Raw genomic sequence first — 21,429 nt, 5'->3', positions numbered from 1 at the left:
TACCCCTGGGAGATTCAGGGAGTGTGTTACTTGATAATGTTCAGAAATGCAAAGAGAAGAATAACAGTACTGTAGACCCCATTAATTCACCGCATACCTCCTTGGACCTTCTGCTCAGAATATTAGAAATCAGGTTTAATAATAAGTCTTTAATATTTAATATGCACACACAAGCTACAGCAGGGGAGTGTATGGAGTAATGCTTTGATGCGGGCTTTTTAATCTTGAGTGCTTTAATATGAAGGAAAGAAACAAGACATAGAGGGAAGAAACATTTGCAAAGTCTATTCTTAGAACTTTTCAAATATGGAGAAAGGATTTCCTCGGGTGACACCTGAATGTTTAAAAACAACGTGGAAAAAAATCCCAACAACCATAAACAGCATATTGAAAGGCTGGATTTTAAAATATCATGAAATATCATTCGCACATTATAGCATGTGTTCAATATCATTTATAGACACATGAGTGCACACCAGAGATAGCAAAAGTAAATACGTCCTTCAGTCAAGTAGAAGTACAGATACTTATGTTTTAAAAGACTCTGGTAAAAGTTGTAGTACTGACTACATTTTTTCACTCAAGTAAAGTAAAATTAAGTTAAAATCAAGTACTTAAGTAAAAAGTAGTCATTACTGCTACCTGTTTTAGTTTCATGCCTGTAACTAGACCTGACATCATTAAAATTTTTGTTACCTAATGAATGTATCCAGGCAGAACAACCACCATATAGAACACAAGCAGAGAAAAGATGATGATGATCAGGAATGTCTCTGTTCTCATCCACGTTAACCCCAGACTTCTTGTTGCCTTCTGTTTTGCATGTTGTTAGGCTAGCGTAGTATAGCCTCCATCTGTGGTGTGTGATACCCAGGAAATGATGCACCAGTTATAGGTTGAAAAAGCTGATGAAAAAGCCATTGCCTAGAAATAGTTTGATGGTCTGAAATCGGCGCAATGAGAAGAAAAAATATTGATCACTTCACCAAATAGATTAAAACCAAAGTAAAGAGCCTGGTTTGAAAATGTTAGTACACATATTTGTGTAAAACATTTTATGAGTAAAAGTAAAAAGTTGTAAGAATAAGCAATGAAGTAAAGTACTGAGAAAAATCTACTTAAGTACAGTAACGAAGTATTTGTTACTTCCTGTGTCTGCTGCACACTGGGCGTTAAACCAAGACAAAAGCCACCTCTCTAGCACAGGAAACACATAGAGTCCCTTCATCAGTAATTCACAACATGATTTGCCCAAACATTCATCCAGGTGCATTCACGAAAGTACTGTTTCAACTTTGTCGGATGAACTTATGAGCCGACATAAATCTTGATCTGTCTGTGGATTTCTCTTATTTTAGCCTGTAGGTATAAACATACATTTTTTTGTGCTCCTGCAAACCATTTATATTTTCTTTGGATGTCTTTTAGGGTTATTATCTTCTTTAAAGCTTCATCTTTCAGACAAGGTGTAACCTTGTGGCAGAGGCACATAGTTAAGTTCAGGATGCCATTACTCTTCATAAGTTGGGCTCACAGGTCCAATTACTGACAAATCTTCAGCTTCTTAGATTTCTATATTTCTATCGGTTTTTGTTTTGACATATTGTAATTACTGCTATTTAAACTGCAGATAAATCTTCACTACTTCCTTGGCTGGATCAGTGACAAGGCGAGTATCATTGTCATCTCACAGCAAGGATAACCAAGGAGTGGCTCTGTAAGAAGCATATCAAGGTTCTGGCGTGGCCTAGCCAGTCTCCAGACCTAAACCCAATAGGGAATCTTTGGAGGGAGCTCAAATTCAGTGTTTCTCAGCGACAGGCCAGATACCTGACTGATCTAAAGAAGATCTGTGTGGAGGAGTGGGCCAAAATCCCTCCTGCAGTGTGTGCAAACCTGGTGAAAAACTGCAGGAAACGTTTGACCTCTGTAATTGCAAACAAAGGCTACTGTACCAAATATTAACATTGACTTTCTCAGGTGTTCAAATACTTATTTGCAGCTGTACCATACAAATAAATAGTTAAAAAATCATACATTGTGATTTCTGGATTTTTTTTTTTAGATTATGTCTCTCACAGTGGACATGCACCTACGATGACAATTTCAGACCCTCCATGATTTCTAAGTGGGAGAACTTGCAAAATAGCAGGGTGTTCAAATACTTATTTTCCTCACTGTATATATATATATATATATATATATATATATATATATATATATATATATATATATATATATATATATATATATATACAGTGAGGAAAATAAGTATTTGTAAATTACTTTTTTACTTAGAAATGCCTCACAATTTACTGTGTTTCATACTGTCTTCATTCTACATGTCATATAATATCAGTCTTAATATTCAATTACTTTTTTACAAATTTCCATGATCACCCTCTTGCATTGGAGGGATGCAACCTAGACTCATTTATCCTAACTGGCAGGGAAAAACTTTTTACTCAAAGCTGTACGATAGCATCCGAACTTATATTCATTTAAGTAAATGTCTTGGACTGAGTCGCATGTAGCTTTATAAAAAGGGAGATTTCACAGGCTGGTGGCTGCACATTTAAATTCTGTTACCATAATCACAACTCCAGCATGTGGCACTGAGACAGAATTCCCCCGAGGTTTAGATATACAGCAACTAGGACATCACTGGAAAGCAGAAACAGATCAGTGACTGATGCCATACAGTTGCTGTATAGACAAATTTTAAGGTTTTTCAATTCAGAAAAAAAATGTATATAGAGAGTTCTAAAATCAGATCTTCTCTGTAAAAATTTGCATCATCATTGAGTGACAATCACATGAAAACACATCGAACTTTAGGACTCATTAGTAATGTTCCTTCGATTTACATTCAACCATATATTTTATCGTTAACTGCTTAATTCTAATCAGATTTTCAGTGGATATGAAGGTTTGGGAACATTGAGCACACCTTGGAGGTTAGTCCATGATACACACAAAATACTGCCAATTCATATGCATGTTTTGGTAGGTCTGAGGAAATCCACAACGACACCAAGAGTCTTCTTCTATTTTTTAATCTCCCATTAGGGTGTCACCTCAGCAGATCATTCGTCTCCAGACCACCCTGTCCTCTACATCTGCCTCTTTCAAATTAACCTTCTACATGTCACCACATCCATAAACCTTCTCCTCTGCCTTCCTCTTTTCTCCTGCTGTCTGGCTCCATCCTTAGCATTCTTCTATCAATATACCCCATGTCCCTCCTCTGCACTTGACCAAACCATCTCAATCTAGCACAAGGACACCAAGAGAGCATGAAGCTAAAGTCCACAGACTGTAACCTGAGCTCATTGATGTAGCTGGGAACCTTGGAGATGTGGCAATGTTACCTGCTGCATGACAGTGCTGACCAGATCTTACTGAACCTAAAAATAGATCAGTAAACCCATAGAGGCTGATATGCCTGCTAGAAAGTCATGCCAAAACAGATGGCATGAAGGCCAAAATTCACTTTCAGTTATGAGCCTCAGTGTCAATACAGCAGACCGGCATGCTTGCAGCAAAATTATTTCAGTTTGTGCTGCATCCTGCTGACTTTCCACTCAAGCCCCAAGTCTACTGCACAGAGGGGAGGAAATTAAATCATTGGCTCTACTGCATGGATGAATACCACCTGCTTTCTTGCATTGCATCTGATGGCATTCTGTGAAAAAAGCACAAGGGAAACCCAAGCCTGACAAACTACACCTGACATCTGACAACCTGAGCAACCAATGAGCTCCCAGCAGTGGTCCAGTCATGCAGAGGGAGAAACAAAGCGTGATACCAGGGTAGAGTCAATTTCCAATATTATGATGTTCATAAAAATTACTGATATGATCAGCGTTGTGGTCCACATCACAGGCCCAAGTTGTCTGGTGTCAGTTTTGGCACTTCATAATGGACTGCCTTAGCTTTTGTTTTCGTATCTAATTTCTGCATATTGGCTGCAAGACAGTCATTGACCCAATTTCCTGTACTGGGAAAAAAGACCGTTTAACTCACTCGCTCACAAATAATGCTTTAAATATGTGACTTTATGATGCGACTATAATTCTAATTACAGTCAAACTATAATTTTTGAACGATGAGACGGATTTACTTCCTATTATTGGAGCAATGCAGTGTAATGCATTCTAAATTATTATAAATAGCATGACCATAATAATAAATAATGATGTTTTCTTCAAAGATTTCTCTTGTCCATGATATCATCCCTGATAACACATTAGGGCAAATTCTTTCCTCTAGAAAAAGAGCGGTTTGCAATAAGATTGGAATGTATATATAGAAAAGGAAAAACTCTCTTAGATGTTATGGGGAAGAAACCTTGAGAGGAACCAGACTCAAAAGGGGAACCCATCCTCATTTGGGTGATATCCTATATATATATATATATATATATATATATATATATATAATTATTTATTTATTTATTTTTTATTTTTTGACAAAAATTGGAAAGATCATGTCCTAAAAAAACTATTAACAAGATTTTATTTACTACATTCTTATGCCAGCTTGTTAGGAAGTTAGGGTTGATGTTCATGGTTCAGTGCTCACCATTTGAACAGTGAATTCCTGGTGGTGGTAGTGGTGGTGGAGCTTGAACCGTGCGACATTGTGATCAGTCACCCAGAGCTTTAAACTTTTAAGAGTGACCTGGAAATACAGCTTAGATGGGTAGCAGTTAAATGCACCAATGAAAAGGGTCGACTTTTAGCCTTTTTGGGAAGGAATAAGAGGAAATCACAAAACCCTGAAATAAACCCACATGGACAAGAGAAGAAGATGCATAGCTGGAAATTCACAACTCATCTACAGGGTTGTTGTTTTTTTATATCAGGTGTGTCAATGATTCTCAGATCCTTTTAAGATGTTTTTTTTTTTTATTGTCCTTTATATTGAATCACTGCACCCTACCTCCCAGCATGCATTACAAACTGATACAGCCTGGTGCATATAGGTTTCATATCAAGGGAATCGTTTGGGGTAAAAAGAAATGGCATTTTGGTAACCCCAGGGACTCCCTTATCTGGGGTAATATCCTTATTGTTCATCATGTTTAATTTACGATTCATATTTCAATTACATTTCAACAAGTAGTATGTGTATGAACTGGGATTTATGCGATCATGGATTAAAAAAAGCTCCTTGCCCTTTACATACCAGGTAATAAAAACACGTAAGTGGGGAAACCCAGGGTTTTTTCTCATCTCCAGAAAATCCCGCGCCGTCATTCGCGTCTTCATTCATGCACACCCCCCCTACACAAACACACACCCCTACACACACACAAACGGCAGAGACGCGACTGCGCTCTTGCGCGCACACGCACACACGCGCGCACACACACTTATACACGAGCACGCTTCTTGCGGTCGTGTGAAACGCGCGCGTGTGTGTGTGCGCGCGTGTGCGTGAGTGTGTTTCTTCTTTACGCCAAGATTTTGTAGTGAAGCAGCGGCAGCGGCAGAAGCAGAAGCAGCACGTCGCTCTCGCACCGTCCGCTCTCACACCGTTCACTGCCTCGCCCCCGCTCCTGCGTCTCTCGTGCGGCGGAGCTGAAGGCGCGAGGTGACGGTAGAATGGGCAAACCGCTCCGGCTTCCACTGTAACTCTGGAAATGGAGCCCACATTCCCGCGGGGAGACAAAGGTACGAACACTGGCGCTATCTATCTTTCTCTCTCCCTCACACACACACACACACACACCCCGTATAGCAGCCGGCGCGAGGAACGCCACCGCGCGCGCGTTCCAGACAGCGCACGCGACAGATGCGTCTCCAGCGGCGGACTCTCAGCCCCGTGCATGCACTTGTTGAGTGAACGTGTGCATAATGAACGTGAAAGCGCAAGGTTACTGCAGTAGGTGCACTCAGAGAGGAAGAAATGCTTTGGGATGCAGTGCTACCATTAAACCGTTCTTAAATTATGCTGCAAATGGCGACTGGAGAGAGGAGGAAAGAAAAGAATAGAAATAAAGTATAATAGAGCATGCACTCCTTTTTTTTTTTACAAGCTGTGGTGTTGGTTTCAAAACGCGTTTCTACTAATGCACGAATGCACCAGCCTGCATTATCCCAGAACAACTGCACGAAACCCAGCACCGGTTATTCGACGATTAATCGACGGCATTACATCATGACCAGTCAAGATGCATCCTGGGATCGTTCATACATTCTGGATCAATCCGACTGGTTTCCTGCAGTGAAGCTTTTGCCTTCTTGTTCAGTATAAAGGCGTGAACCTGCAGTTCAGTTCATGTATATTTTTTTAGTTTTTTTTTTTTTTGTATCCCTATGCCCAGCAAAACTAATCCTTAACAACAACTTATACTTCAGGACCAGGTAGAACACATTTCTCAACTTTGGGTGATTTATTGGTACTTGGTTCATTATTATAAACCCCTCTGCATACTGCTTATTTCACAACTCAGCAAATCATCTCATGCAAAAACAATGTTTGCAGCCACTGCAGGTGATGCTATTTGTTGCATGCAAAGTCTGTATATGGATAAGCACACATTCAGGCTTCAGAGCCTGTAGATGAGGTTGTGTGTCTTGTATTATAATACCTGCTGTTTAAAAATACAAACACTATTTTGTGTTATGAGTGAATATTTTATATATGAGGAAATATTACTTAAATTTTTAAAAATTGCACCTCATTTTATACATGCAACACCATATACCACTGTGATTTTGCTGAGCACATAATATGAATCGACTTTTGTTGCAGTAACAGGTATAACACGCATATCACGTAATCCATATTGCACCGCAACGGCACTTTATTGCATGCAGTACTGCTGACAACACCCCTTAATGTGCATCATCATCACTATAAATATACATTTGGACTGCCAGAGCATCTCCAGGAAATTTTCAGCATGGACTAGACAAGACAGATGATGAGTAGAGTCAAAAAAAAAGTGATATGCTGTCATTTGTTATATGTGCATCCAAAATGTCAGCCTTTCAGCTCATGGCATGGCCTCGAGCAATCGAAGTGTTAACTGAACCATCACTATTTTTTCTCTGTCTGATTTTGACCTTGACATTCTGCTTTCAAAGCATCTTTTTTTTTTCGTACACCCACTGTCCATACATCGATATGACATTTTTTGGCCAGTGGCAGATTTTCTTTGCCGTGGTATTGAGTTTTATAAGGTTTTGAAACTTGTGACGTGTTCGCTTTTGGCTCAGAAACGATTACTGGGTGTCTGTAGTCAAATCATCAGCGAGTAATAACTTGAATTGCAGAGTCGTGTTATTTGTTTCGAATCGCAAAAATACGACATCAGCAAAAAAATAAAGTTGTTTTTCTTTTTCGACTTGCAACGCTGTCAGTTGTAATGAAAACCTGCTCTGAAATTGTGTGTGCACAACAGCTCCCATGTCTAGGATCTTTTAGGTAAAACCGAAGCCAGCATAATTACACCGTCTGCCAATTTCTGACACGTCCAAGCTCCCACTGATTTGCATAAAGTTGGCAGTCAGGGGCCGCACGTAATGAGCTCACCTTCTTGCCGTTTCTATACAATAATGAAGCATCAAAATAAAGCATGTCCCTCACTCACTGCACCCCGAACGCACTGAAGTGCCGGACAATTCATTTGTCTGCCTCTTTCTTCCATATCATGTGTGAGCACCCACGCAATGCAGCAAGCTTTACATTCGCATACCAGTCCTGTGGAGGAAATTAGAATCCACCAATATGCTTTTCTTCTGGGTTTCTGATACATGCAATCATTTATGATTCATTTTTAGCGAATTGAAACTATTGTTTTGTTTTGTTTTTGTTTCTTTTATTACTTTGACCATTAATAACAAGATTTATTTTAGGGTTGCCATATACAATATTTTGAAATACTTAGACACATACACAAGATATACTGATGGTGTGTATATTATGTCTACATAATTGGAAAAACTGCAATGCCACTATTTTTTCCAACAAAAAAAAAAATTAAGTCATCGAAATTTGGTATGTGTAAGACAGAGTTTGACGTCTCATAAAGACACTCGGACACATTAAATAAACCCAAAACCTCAAAAACAAGAATAAAAACAGCGCAACTCGTACATGTATCAGTATTTTATTTGCCTTTGATTTGCATTATTTGCCTACATATAGTGTAGCACAGTATCCTAAGACTCCCAGCTGTCCTAATATTCATTAAAGTCCAAAATCCGTCATACACTTAAACAGCCTGTTCTCTGTGTTGGAAGTGTACATTTTTCTAACAAATGCTTAGATTCAAGGTGACCATGAAATGTATCTGCTGTTCCCACCTCGTTGGCCCATTCTTCAGAGAGTGGGCTCCGCATGGAACCGGGTATTTGTGGCGCGGCTCACCGTGCATGCTGTGCAGCTTAACACTAACTAGACATATGGGGTGATAAATGGAAAGCATGTTGAGAAACTGCCTTCAGATGACAGTTTCCAGTTTCTAACAAAAACGTCTTATTATGCAATGCCAGTTTTAGATATAGATTAAAAGTAAAAATTATTGATATTGAGGTTTTTTAAATAATTGTCAAGTCAAGTTTATTTCTATAGCGCTTTTCACAACAGACATTGTGTCAGCAGCTTTACAGAAATTAACAGTTAAGGTGAATGGTGTGTGTTTATCCCTGATGAGCAGCCGTGGCGTCTGTGGCAAGGAAAACTCTCTTAGATGTTATGAGGAAGAAACCTTGAGAGGAACCAGACTCAAAAGGGGAACCCATCTTTATTTGGGGTACATTGTCAGCTGTCCGTAAAATAATCGCCCTTCAGTTGTTAAAAATAAAAAAGTGTATGTCTTTGTCAAAAGACACGCTCTCATTTTTCAACTTTTTACCCTCTGCATATGTTGAATGTGGTGGTCTTTGTAATCACCACTACCCAAACCTGGGTTTGTCCACTGTATTGCAAAAGTACAGATTCGTATTTATTGCTGATATAATCAACAAACATATGCACTGTAAAATGTGATGTACTGATTAGGAATTATTAGGAATAATAGCATAAGTATAGTATTTGACATTAAACAGCATTTAATGCTTTTTTGATTACAAAGTTAGGACAGTGTAGGACAGTGATACATGCAGATAACATACGTAGTTAAAATATGGATATAAATCATTATGGGTCATTTTGCAGCAATATAAAATATTATATATTCTAACATATTACAATATACAGTTCAATCAAATGAGCAATGTAATAGAATCTATTAAACACGTTGTAGTCAAAATAGTAGTTTACTTTAGTAATTATTGAAGAACTATATGAGACTGTCTGACTGATTACTAACAATAAGTAAGAAACGTATTATAAATTATAAAGAATTTCCAAGAAACTTATTCGGAACAGAGGGGCAGTTGCTGAATTCTGTCTAAATATTAAATACAATCGGATTATAAAATAGATTTAATGCTACAACCTTTTAGAATCAGTGATGGACAGTAACGAAGTTAATGTAATTCAATAATGTACTTAAGTAGCTTTTTCGCGTATCTGTACTTTACTGAAGTATTTCTATTTGGGGAGATTTTTACATTAATTTCACTACATTTTAAAGTCAAATATCTTCTTTTTCACTTAACTACATTTTGTGAAATCAGTCATTTATTAGTCGTTTTATTTATGAGCGGTTAAAACTGGACTGGTTAAACACGCAGCAAGCCAGCAAGCGCTCTGTTTTGTGTTGTTTTGTTTGCTGCTTGGTGCATCTACTCAGCACGAGCCTACAGTTCAGCGTCAGTTCAACAGCAAGCAGAACATTTCGAGAGGAATAAATGATGGAAGAAACTCCTGACTCTAATTTGCCACTTTATTTGCACACTTTTTTTTGAAGTAGTTGGAAAAAAAGGTTTTGGGCTCATTTTAATATATATCAATCAGTGTTTGACATTAATATAAGTCTATTAGATCGGTGAGCTGAGAACTGAGTTGATTATGCAAAGAGTCTTGTGACAAAAATGATAATAGGAGGATTATTGCTGTTATAAATCATAGTACTTTGGATACTTAAATATATTTGGGGGCAAATACTTTTGTACTTTTACTCAAGTGGAAGTTTAAATGGAGCACTTTTACGTTTACTGGAGTTATATTTTACCTATTGTATCTCTACTTTAACTCAAGTACATGGTTTGTTAAGTGCATGGTTGCCCCACAGGTGCTCAATACAGTTCAGGTCTGGAGACATACGTAGTCACTCCATTACCTTCACCTTTAGCTTCCTCAGCAAGGCGGTCATGTTGGTGGTGTGTTTGGGGTCATTATTATGCTGGAAAGCTGTCTTTGGCCCAGTTTCTGAAGAAAGGGCATCATGTTTGGCTTCAGAATGTCACTGTACATGTTGGAATCCATGTTTCCCTCAATGAACCGTCAGCACTCATGCAGCCCCAGACCATGATGCTACCACCACCATGCATGACTGTAAGCAAGACACTCGCTTTCTTGGTGTTAGTCCACACATGCTGAACACCATCTGAGCCAAACAAGTTTATGTTAGTCTCATCAGACCACAGGATATGGTTCCATTAATTAATGCTCTTGGACAGGTTGTCTTCAGCAAACTGTTTGCAGACTTCCTTGTGAGCCAGCTTCAGAAGAGGCTTCTTTCTGGGACAACAGCCATGCAAACTGACTTGTGCAGTGTGCAGTGTATGGTCTTGCTTCTGCAACCTCTAAAGCAATGCTGCAGCACTCATACATCGTTTTTTTTAAAACCAGTTTCTGCCCCTGATGCACAGCTTGAGGACTCAACATATTTGATGGACCCAAGGGATCAAAAAACAAAAAGAAAGAAATAATAATATAATATAATATAATATAATATAATATAATATAATATAATATAATAATAATAACTTAGAATCAAAAGTGAAGTCATCCTCGTGTGGGTTTCTCCAGTTGCATGCTAAAGAGTCAAACAGTACTTAGCCTGGACAGTCTTTATTATTACAAGTCTAATCAAGGACGAGACGTGCTGTGCTGCTTCAGAGCTCTGCAGATGCATCACTCTTGATTGCTGCTTTAAATCATTGGCACAAAATCCTTCCCTCAATGCTGTACTTTTATTTTTATTACCGTGCCACAATACAGTTTTACAATGCAACCCTTCTTGTTGATTGATTGTTATTCATGCATCATGCTTCTCTTTTTGTGCCCATTTGTGTATCTTGATACAAATCAGAGGTTGTACATGCAATGAATACATTTATTTGTGCTTATACAGGATTCATTGTTGGTACCTTGTGAAACAGCGGAAATGAGAACGATGATAATACACTATGGACCTGGAACATACTGGTTCACAAGATACAAGACATAAGCACTAATAAATTCCAGCTACATAATGCAGTGGACTCATGCACAAGAAGAAGAGAAACTCGAGTAGAGATAGATGATCCTGAAAAGACCCAATGTAGACCTTCAGTTTAGACTCTGTCAAGGACTGCTACTTAGCCTTCTGGGGTTCTCCATTGATAATCTGGCTCGCTCTTTTTCTATCTTTCTTCTTTTTTTGCTTTAGGAGTGGTGGCTGATCCATTAGTTCAGGGCTGGACATGGATGTTTCACTTGCTGTATTAAGTACAAAAATACTGTATTCTATATATACAGATGGTCCCCGAGTTACAATGGTTCGACTTACAATTAGATTTTACGATGGAGAGAGCGATACGTCAAAATTGTAAAAAAAATTACATTCAGGCAGCAGCGTACGATGAACTAAACTTTATTACAAAAATAGACAAATAAATAAACAAGCAATGCTGAATCAAAAATGTGCTAAATGAAATGAAATTAATATAAATATATTAATTATATTAATAAAAATTGAGGAGAATAAAATACATGCACTCAAAATAACAGTGGTGGGCCGTGCATTTGGTACCTGGGCCTTGTGGGGACTTACCCGATTTAATCCACCTCTTAATACCAGCACTATCACATCGCGATTATAGAAGCCATCAATACTATACAAAAACGCAATATAACAACACGTGGCATTACAGAGAGAGAGGCATTTCACATATGGAGCGTGAATACCATTTTACTAAAGCAAGAAACCCAGTTAAGACTCCAAACCTCTACACTACAACCACAACTGTGCACCTACATCATATGGAGCAGTTCAGAATCAATATTTGTCTAATAACATGACAAAAACATTAAAATTTTAATAAAATACAACCTACTCACCAGAGATGTAGACTCGTAATTTCCACCGCTCCTCAGAGGCTGTTATCCAGTGGTGCCGCTCGTATTCACTGGTCTGGAAGTGGTGAACAAACCCTTTCCCAGGCTGAGACAAGCTAGCTAGCTTCGGGGTTGGCCGATCCTCCTCAAAATGTCTAGCTTTCCTTTAAAATGGATTTTTTAAGTATGTCCGAGACCAAATCAATTTATTTTCCTCTGTAGGCATAGAAAAGTCTAACTCAGATGTATTAATGTGTGCAGAGCTACAGATGTGTTTTGCCAGTCGAACTTGACTGTAACAGTTTCCCTCTGACGAACCAATTAGAGGATGGAAAAATGCTAATGCTATTCTGGCCTTCATATTAGCCCGTGAGGCGATGGCTAATATTCTCTATGGCCAAAGAGCCAGCAGCATTAGCTTTGAAGGCCTTGGGTAGATTAGATTGACATGGCAGCACATAAAAGCTGAAATCTGATTGGACAAAAAAATCTAACATCCACATACACGTACTGGAAGCAGTGCAGCAAAGAGAAACACTACGAAATAAAGAGAATAAACTGTTGGGAATAAATTAATACAATTTCATGGAACATATATTAGAATATAGGTTGTAAATGTAGGTCAGTGCTTCTGATAGTGTTTAAGGGAGCAGAGAGAGCCTTGCTGGTCCTGACTGCCTGCCACTGCAAAATAAATAAAAACAGTTACATCCAAAATGAGTAAAAAAAAAACACGTCAAATAAACAGCACGTGGCGTCAGTGATTCGCCTCTAGAGGTCGCTCTTGTACTGTAGAAAAACAGAAAAACTGTTTTGGATAGTTCCAGCAGGCAACTATCATTGGCGATTAATTGGCAAAAAAACGATAAATTAGTCAACCTCTAGTTAATAATGATGTGACTTTTTAAAGTTCTTTGCTCTAGTCATTGTCTGACCCACAAGAGAAAGGTGATGTCGGGTGAGCTGACGGAGTGATGAGCAGATCCATGATGATTCCAGTTTGCTCTGCAAAGTATTTGGGTCTTCCTGTGTCCTCGTTCTTATAAACCAAAATTATATGTATGCAAGCAGGTGGTCAGAATGGATTCCCACATGATTTTTGTTACACATAAATTAAATTAAAAAAAATCCTAAAATGATTTAGTGAGGATAGTTAATTAGATGTTGTTAGTTTTAGAGTAAGTCTCTGTCCCCTTGTCAGCTTTAATAGTTTTTATTTGTGAAACGTATTGGTAATATTAAAAAGCCTCACATTAGTGTCTATTATTACATAATCTTTTTTATTTCTGATTGTATTTATTTTTCATAATATATATATTTTTATATAATGGCTAAAACAATGATTATGTGGCTGATGCAGTATATGTGACTCTGTCTGATGAAATATTCTGTAAAATATACACACTATTATCTATAAAGGAGTAAATGTAGCATCTAAGACCTTGAATATAAAAAATTCAAAGCCACAAATGTGGAAATCGGTAAGAACAAATTATAACAAGCAGCTGTTTTGATCCAAGTACATTTTGTTATTGAGGCTAATTAGTTTAAACATGTAGCAAGTTTATTGGTTAAGTATCGGTTATTTTGCCTTGAGTTGTTCCTTGATTCTTTTAACCAAGATAGTGGCTATTTTAGTAAATTTCTTTTTCTACTTCCAGCTGCTCCCATTAGGGGTCGCCACAGCGGATCATCCGTTTCCATACCCCCTGTCCTCTACATCTGCCTCTTTCAAACAAACTACCTGCATGTCTTCCCTCACCACATCCATAAACCTCCTTTTTGGTCTTCCTCTTTTCCTCCTTCCTGGTGGCTCCATCCTCAGCATTCTCCTACTGATACACCCCATGTCCCTCCTCTGCACATGTCCAAACAATCTCAATCATGCCTCCCTCACCTTCTCTCCAAAACATCCTACATGCCACTGTCTCTAAACCATACAACATCGCAGGTCTCACCGCAGATACCATTCTATCACAAATCCTGGCTATTTAAGTAAACACAGTAATGAAAATGATATTAGTGGTCCAACAAATGTTTTTTTAATCAGCTCCTTAATCTCAACTTCATGCATTCTAAATTCTGTAGAAATCATCACTGTTTGTTTTGAGTGACCAGTGAAAATGTATTTTGACAGATATAAGCAGATACAAAGCTCACAATCATTTAGTTTTCATAGGTATTAGTGATCAAAAATGGGAACTGTAACAAGTGCTATTAGAGTGCAAAAGTGTTCATTGGTGCCCCATGATTGGGGGGTGAAGCAGTGGAATAACAGTTAACCACAGGGTAATACTTAAAGAATATACATAAAGAAAAAAAAAACTAATACAAGTCTTCAAAAATGTAATAAAAGGTCTATGTCTATGTATGGTACAGACAAAGCATTGTAAGGTCAAGAAGCTGCACTTCAGCACAAGGCGATTTAGAGGATTTTTAGGGAAAGTTTACCTGAAGACAAGTGTAGACAAGAGCAAGAAAGAGAGAGATGAAGATTCTGGAGGGGATAAATCTGTGTACATCAGAAAAAAAGGTAAAATTCTTGTTTTTCTTTTTTTACAGCTGAGAAACAGAAGAAGAATATTTCCCTTTTTTCAAAACTTAATTTGTCTGTGCTGACTTGAGGTCTGTGTGTTTTTATTTAGTTATTTATTTATTTGGGATGGTGTTTCAGTGCCACGTAAAATAAAAAAAATAAAAAAAATCGAAGATCGCAAGATAAAAAACGTAGTAATACGAGAATAAAGTCGTAGTATTTTGAGGAAAAAAGTCATACCAACACGAGAATAAGGTTGGAGACGTCGAGTGCACCGTGTTCAACTCCTTCAGGGTGGATTTGTTTTATCATAATCCTCATAATCGCTTAAGAAACAACATCGTTGAATAGCACGCAGATTTAACCATCGATATCCTTGGAGTCGAACCACTGGTCACCGTTTCAGACTGTACCAAAGAGGCGATTTCTCAATGTCTGTCTGATTTTTTTCTTCTAAATAAATTTAATTTCCTACAGAAACGCTGCAGTGTCCATTTACTTTATTATAACAGATTATAACTCTGTGCTAAAGCTCGAAAAGACAAAGATTTTGTTTAAATCCTAACCTAAAGTGGGATTTAACCAAATCTTTCACATCCATTTTATGCAAAACAGCATATTGCTACGACTTTTATTCTCAAAATAATTTGATTTTATTCTCGTAATTTTGACCTTGTTCTTAAAATATTTCGACTTTATTCTTGTTATTTGACTTTATTCTCAAAATATTTCGACTTCATTTTTGTGACCACTTTATCCTTAAAATATTTCGACTTTATTTTAAAATGTCATGCTACTGCATCAAAAGACATCTGATCCAATTGTGTGCCTTCAGCTTTGCAGTTTGCAGAACCACGTATTGCTGGGAAACACAGGTGTCCCAATACTTTTGTCCTTATTGTGTATGTGACAAAACTTGAATCTTAAAAATCTGTTGAAGATCATTGGGTTACTTTGTATGGCTTCAAATGTTTCTTGATCAAAGATGAAGGCTGTACATGAAACACTTTTGCTCTGAATCAACAGTAATATTCTGCACAATTTTACAATAATTTGCATTGACTTCCACACTGAACACACTCTTGAGCATCACTCGAGAAGTAACTTTGCATACTGCACTGGAATGAAACGAAAATTCCCGTTTTTTATCTTATTCTGCGGCGAAGGCTTGTCGCACCGCAGTGCATGTATCCTGTACTGCTAAAGTGATGGAGTGTTTGTATAGCTGTCATGTCTTTGATGAAATCAGGGCTCTGTCTGCTCCGTGCCTCATGCAGCAGACTGCAGGGTGTGCAGAGGAAAAACCACTGGAATATCACGCCGAACATCAGCCTGACTGATGCCTTTATTTAGCAACAACCTGCACCAGATGAAATTACACACTACGTGCTTTTACACTTTGTTTGGGGTATACTGTCACAGAAACGTCTTCTTTAAAAGGAAAAAACAACTTTTATTCAAGGGATAACCTGAAATTTAATACCCAGATTCGCTCGGAGTGTGTGTGCTGTTTTCTCAGCCGCTTTGTAGAGTTACATGACACATTGCCGTGGGCCCATTTTATTTTCCCGGCTTTGTACTTGTGACAGTATTTAGACGAGCCCAGGTAAGGGAGCTAATTATTATCGCAGATACTGCTCCAGTGTCATTTTACACAACACACTGTTATTTATATTTTACAGAACCTGTATCACCTGTATCAAGTTTGTAGTTTTTATGCTTCAGTTTTTTTTTTACAGCCAGTTCCTTGAATTGGTATTGTAATGGTATTAAAATGAATTTGATGTAAGATATTTTTGATTGATTCCTGGTATTTGGGGAAAATAACACCTTTGCCTTACAGGTAACAGGTCACCTTCTATAATTTCCCTGTATTATTCTTCATCCATTCTCAACTCTGACCAGATTTCCAGTCCCTACTGATTAAAAAAACAAGCATCCTGAGAAAGTATGCCTCCACGACCATGCATCACTACGTAGATGATGTATTTGGGAAGTGGTAGCTCACTGGTTAAAGCTCTGGATTACTGGCCCCAGTATCATCAAGCTGCTAGTTCTGGGCCCCTGAACAAGGCCCTTAACCCTCAGTTCTCCAGGGGCGCTGAAACCTGGCTGACCCTAGGCTCTGACCCCCAGCTTCCAAACATCGCCAAATATACGAAAAAGAATTTCACTGCGCTGTAAAGTGCATGTGGCAAGAATTTCTTTTTTTTCTTATTTCACTTTTTCTTATTTTCCTCTCATGAAAATATAGTAAATGTTCAGTAATTCCTGATCAGTCCTGATGGTGGTGTTTATTTTAAGGTCCTGATTATAGTTGTGTTATTGTCGTTCTCTGACTCAATACTCAATGAAAATATATTCAGTGGCACAGCAGCACAGCGGCTTTCATCACCGCCAAACAGCTCCAGCATCTTGTTCGATAGTTTTTAAAATGAATACTGGATAAAAAACGAACAAAAGTTACACTCTATGTAAAATAGTGCCGAAAAAATAAAATATTGAACAGTAATGAATAATGAAAATGTGAAAAAGCTAATAAATATGAATATATTCATTAATAAATATATAATAATACAATCATAAATTATAAATATAGTATATCGCTCTCCGTGCATCACGCAGTCTCACGTGTAAAAAAACAAACAGCAGGTGACAGCAATAAATACAGCAAACCGAGAAACAACTTTTATTATCAAATAGATATGATAACATACATTTTCTAAATATGTCTCTGGCACAGATTAAATAAATAAACATGTACACACACATTGAACATGAACACATTGTGTGTGCATGTTAATTTGTGTGTGTTTGTGAGTGTGTATCATGCCCTGTGTTAAATTGGTGAATTATTTAGGGTGTCCTCATGATAGTCTCTGAATCTATTGCCCAAGATAAAGTATGTACAGAAAACGAGCCAACAAACAATGAATAAATGAGACTTCAAAAGAATGAAAATAAGACAGATTTCTTAAGACAGGCTTTTTTTCTGTCAGGTTGAACCAACGGCGCTGCACCATTAAGCACTTCACTTAAATTGAAAGTATATTCCAACCACAGTTGGACGAAACACGGTCGGATGCATGAGACGATCATTTTCACAAAAAAGTGCTTTATTTGAGAATCATAGCATCTGTGTGTATGTGTGTGTAGATGAGGTCCATGTGGAGGAGCCGGTCCGTATGCGTGCCGTGAGGATGCGTGGTGAGGGGCTACTGTGGGACGACCCTCTGCACTTCTCGTGGCTGATGGAGGCCGAGTCTTTCACATCGTCAGTGCAGGCAGGTGGCCCCGTGCCCGGCACAGCCATGACACTCGAGCAGAAGACCACCTTCGCCTTTGTCATCTTCCTCTTCGTCTTTCTCTGTATGCTGATCGTGCGCTGCTTTCGTATCCTCCTGGACCCCTACCGCAGCATGCCCACCTCCACCTGGGCAGATGGCCTCGACGGCCTTGAGAAGGGCCAGTTTGATTACACGCTAGCATAGGGGAGACACACACACACACTTAAATTAGATACACTTACTTAAATGAACCACAAACAACCTTAAAGTGAATACAGGCAAACATCATTTGATGTATATTACACATGTAGCTAAAAATACTATATACACACACTTCAGTAAAGAAATTTATGTGACACGATATGAAGTTAAAGAATTTAGATGCATGGTTAGTAAAACGTCAAGCTTGATCAAATTAGAAAAAAAAAACGTTGCATCACACACACATATGTGCACACACAGGGTGTTTTGTGAAAGGAGCAGTCAGGGATTGTGGGTGCTGCCAGTGAGCAGTTGTGGACCAGCGTGTGCCCCTCTGTGCCAGTCTGTGCCTCTGTAAGCCTGGTGACACTCATACAGGGTAACCCAAGCGCTGCTCCTTCAGCTTCCGGCAAACACCCAGCACCGGTTTCCTCCTCTCACCGACACGACACCATGGATATCTGCACTGTTGTATACTGCCAAGTAAACATCTTTAGATGATATGTCCTTTTGAAGACCCTTTATAAGCACTTCAGAAATACTACATAGGTTATTGCTCTTGACTATTAAAGTGAGCCTTAAGGTATGCACTGTTATCATCGATGCAGCTTGTCCGAATTAGCTGTTAGGATGTGTTTGTGCAGTGCTTATGGCTTCTTCAAGGGCCACTTTATTCAAATTATGCCACTTTTTCTAACACGGGCAAGTCATTGGAAAATATTCGATCTAGACGCTCTAGATGGCATGTGTGGGTTTGTTTGTTGTGGCCCCCATTAGAACGTTACAGACAATTGGAGTCCTGTACGGATCTAAAAAAAACATAATTTAAAAAGTGATCGAACAGTCAGCATATACTGCCTCATTAGCACAAGATCTTGGATTTAGATCGGTTCCATTTTAATAACCGATCCGCCATGATTAACTTCGTCAGCCTTTCCATTCGAAGCCGTAGCCGCTGGAGCCATAATCGCTAATTTGCCTTGAGAAAGATTCATCGCTAAAAGCAAATGATGAGGAAAAAGGCCACTTTTTAGAAATGCCTCCTTAGTCATTCATGTGGTGATAAAAAAAAATGTCTTGTCACTTTTGTCACACAGAATCTGGCTGAATTGCACTGGAGTCGTTCTCCTTTTTTAGAGCCTTTAGCCTCTTCATCCATCAGGCTGCCAAATGATGTTCCTTTGCACTTTTATGTTTCATGTCTCACCACTGTGACTGATCCAATGAGAATTTAAGAGCACTTAAGAAGTGAGTTGAACTGAACTGCCAGTGACTTTGATTGTGACTGCCACTGTTTTGCATGCACAAAGCCTCATAGGATCGCGTAAGAGAAGCTCGAGAGCACGGAGTAGTGCAACTGGGACTCGACCGATGTTTCCAATGCAAACGATACTCTCCGTTAAGATGAGTTCACTGTGAGGATCGTAACGACTTCTCTGTGAATAACCTTGTGTCTGAGCAATCACTATGTTCTAATAAGTTAGTAAGTAAGTAAGTAAGTAAAGAAATAGACTCTAGGAAACCAATTTGAAAATCCCTCAAAACTGTGAGGATATTTAGACCTAAATACTGTTAGAGTAAGAATTAAATAAAAGAGAGGTTATAGACGTTCACTAGCGTATTACTGATGAAGCTGAATAGTGTGGATTCAGACACATGGTACATAAAACCACACCTGTATTTGTCTTATTGAGAGCTGAAAATAAACTCTTAAAATAAATTATAAAAATCAATAAATGACTCCTTTTTTGATTGTTTTTGTTTTTTTTCTGCTTGTTGTGAGTCTTGTATAATTCATTGTATATGTGTAATGTAGACATTTCAGTGTGATTTCAAGTTTCACTGTGGATTCAGTGAGTTTTCAAGATTCTTTTTTTTTTTTACACATGATTAAGTTCCATAATTATTTGTTCAATCATTCATTTATTCCCGTAACTTTACGTAAATTCCCATACCAATGATACATTAGGCTGATTTGTATCAACCATGGTTTTTTTTTACAATATATTGTCCACCATTAAGATGCAAAAACTGAGGACATTTAATGACCCTCCACATACAAAAACACACAAAAACAAAATCAATAAGAACCAATCTCTAACCATTTAAGTTTGCTACAGCTTTCATTTTCCTTTCAGGATGATGAAACACACAAGGCTCCTGCTTCATTTTTTTAATCAATAACCTCAACTACAAATCTGGTCTCCTGAGAGGTTTAGAGGTCAGTGCTTCTGTGGTGCATTAAGGAGAAACGGTGACAATATTGTATGTCCTCCAGCAAAGACAAATGTATATATTATATACAAGATATTAGAAAATGATATGGAATTCAAATTAATTTTGAATTTCATACAATTCTTTTTATTGTCTTGTATGCTATGATAGAAGTGAGCCAATAAATGGGATTATTTCATATTTATAATGATTGCTTTTAGAAAACATTTCAAACACACATGTCTTAAAAATGTTTCATTAGATAATATTTCAAATTACATTTAATACGAATTGGTATTGGTATCGATATCGACGATATATGTCTTGAAAGCCCTTAGTATCGGATCGAAATTAGAATAGGTATCGCCCAAATAAAAACAATGTAAACACTCACTTTGGCCAGCAGATGGCAGCAGAACACAACATTGCAGTGGCAACATTGCAATGTTTCTCCTCAAGAACTCAAATTTTGATTTTCATTTGAACTCATCGATTTTCCCGTTGCCATTATATCTATATCTATATCACAACAGACATTGTCTCAAAGCAGCTTTACAGAATTTAACAGTCAAGGTGAACGGTGTGTATTTATCCCTGATGAGCAGCCATGGCGACTGTGGCAAGGAAAAACTCCCTTAGATGTTATGAGGAAGAAACCTTGAGAGGAACCAGACTCAAAAGGGGAACCCATCCTCATTTGTGTGACATCAAGAGTGTGATTATAATCTTTAAACAATACAGAACACTGAAGAGTGAGAACTAATATGAGTACTGGAGTTTAAGATGTTCTTTCTAACAGCCTTTTACAGTCATTGTGGTTATAAAACTAGGAGCTACTGAGCAACTAAATATATATAATATAAAATAGCTCAACATTTGTGATCATCATAGATCGAACACCAGCTTCTCCATGACAGAGCCCTTAAACACTCAAGGAGGTCCAATGTCTAAACTCCACATGAAGTGGGA

At 38.0% G+C, this 21,429-nt stretch overlaps 1 protein-coding gene across 1 annotated transcript; it reads left to right on the top strand.

Moving 5' to 3' along the window:
- Positions 1-5,309: 5,309 nt before the first annotated feature.
- LOC124393577 (cortexin-3) lies at positions 5,310-19,977 on the top strand. Its single transcript, XM_046861494.1, has 2 exons — positions 5,310-5,678; positions 17,915-19,977. The coding sequence occupies exons 1-2, from the start codon at positions 5,648-5,650 to the stop codon at positions 18,247-18,249; spliced, it is 366 nt and encodes a 121-aa protein (XP_046717450.1). The 5' UTR covers positions 5,310-5,647; the 3' UTR covers positions 18,250-19,977.
- Positions 19,978-21,429: the final 1,452 nt, after the last annotated feature.

Source organism: Silurus meridionalis, chromosome 11 (assembly GCF_014805685.1).
Source record: "Silurus meridionalis isolate SWU-2019-XX chromosome 11, ASM1480568v1, whole genome shotgun sequence".
In the NCBI taxonomy this organism is placed as follows: domain Eukaryota; kingdom Metazoa; phylum Chordata; class Actinopteri; order Siluriformes; family Siluridae; genus Silurus; species Silurus meridionalis.
Note: the sequence above shows the minus strand (reverse complement) of the source record. Positions and strands in the feature narration are given on the sequence as shown.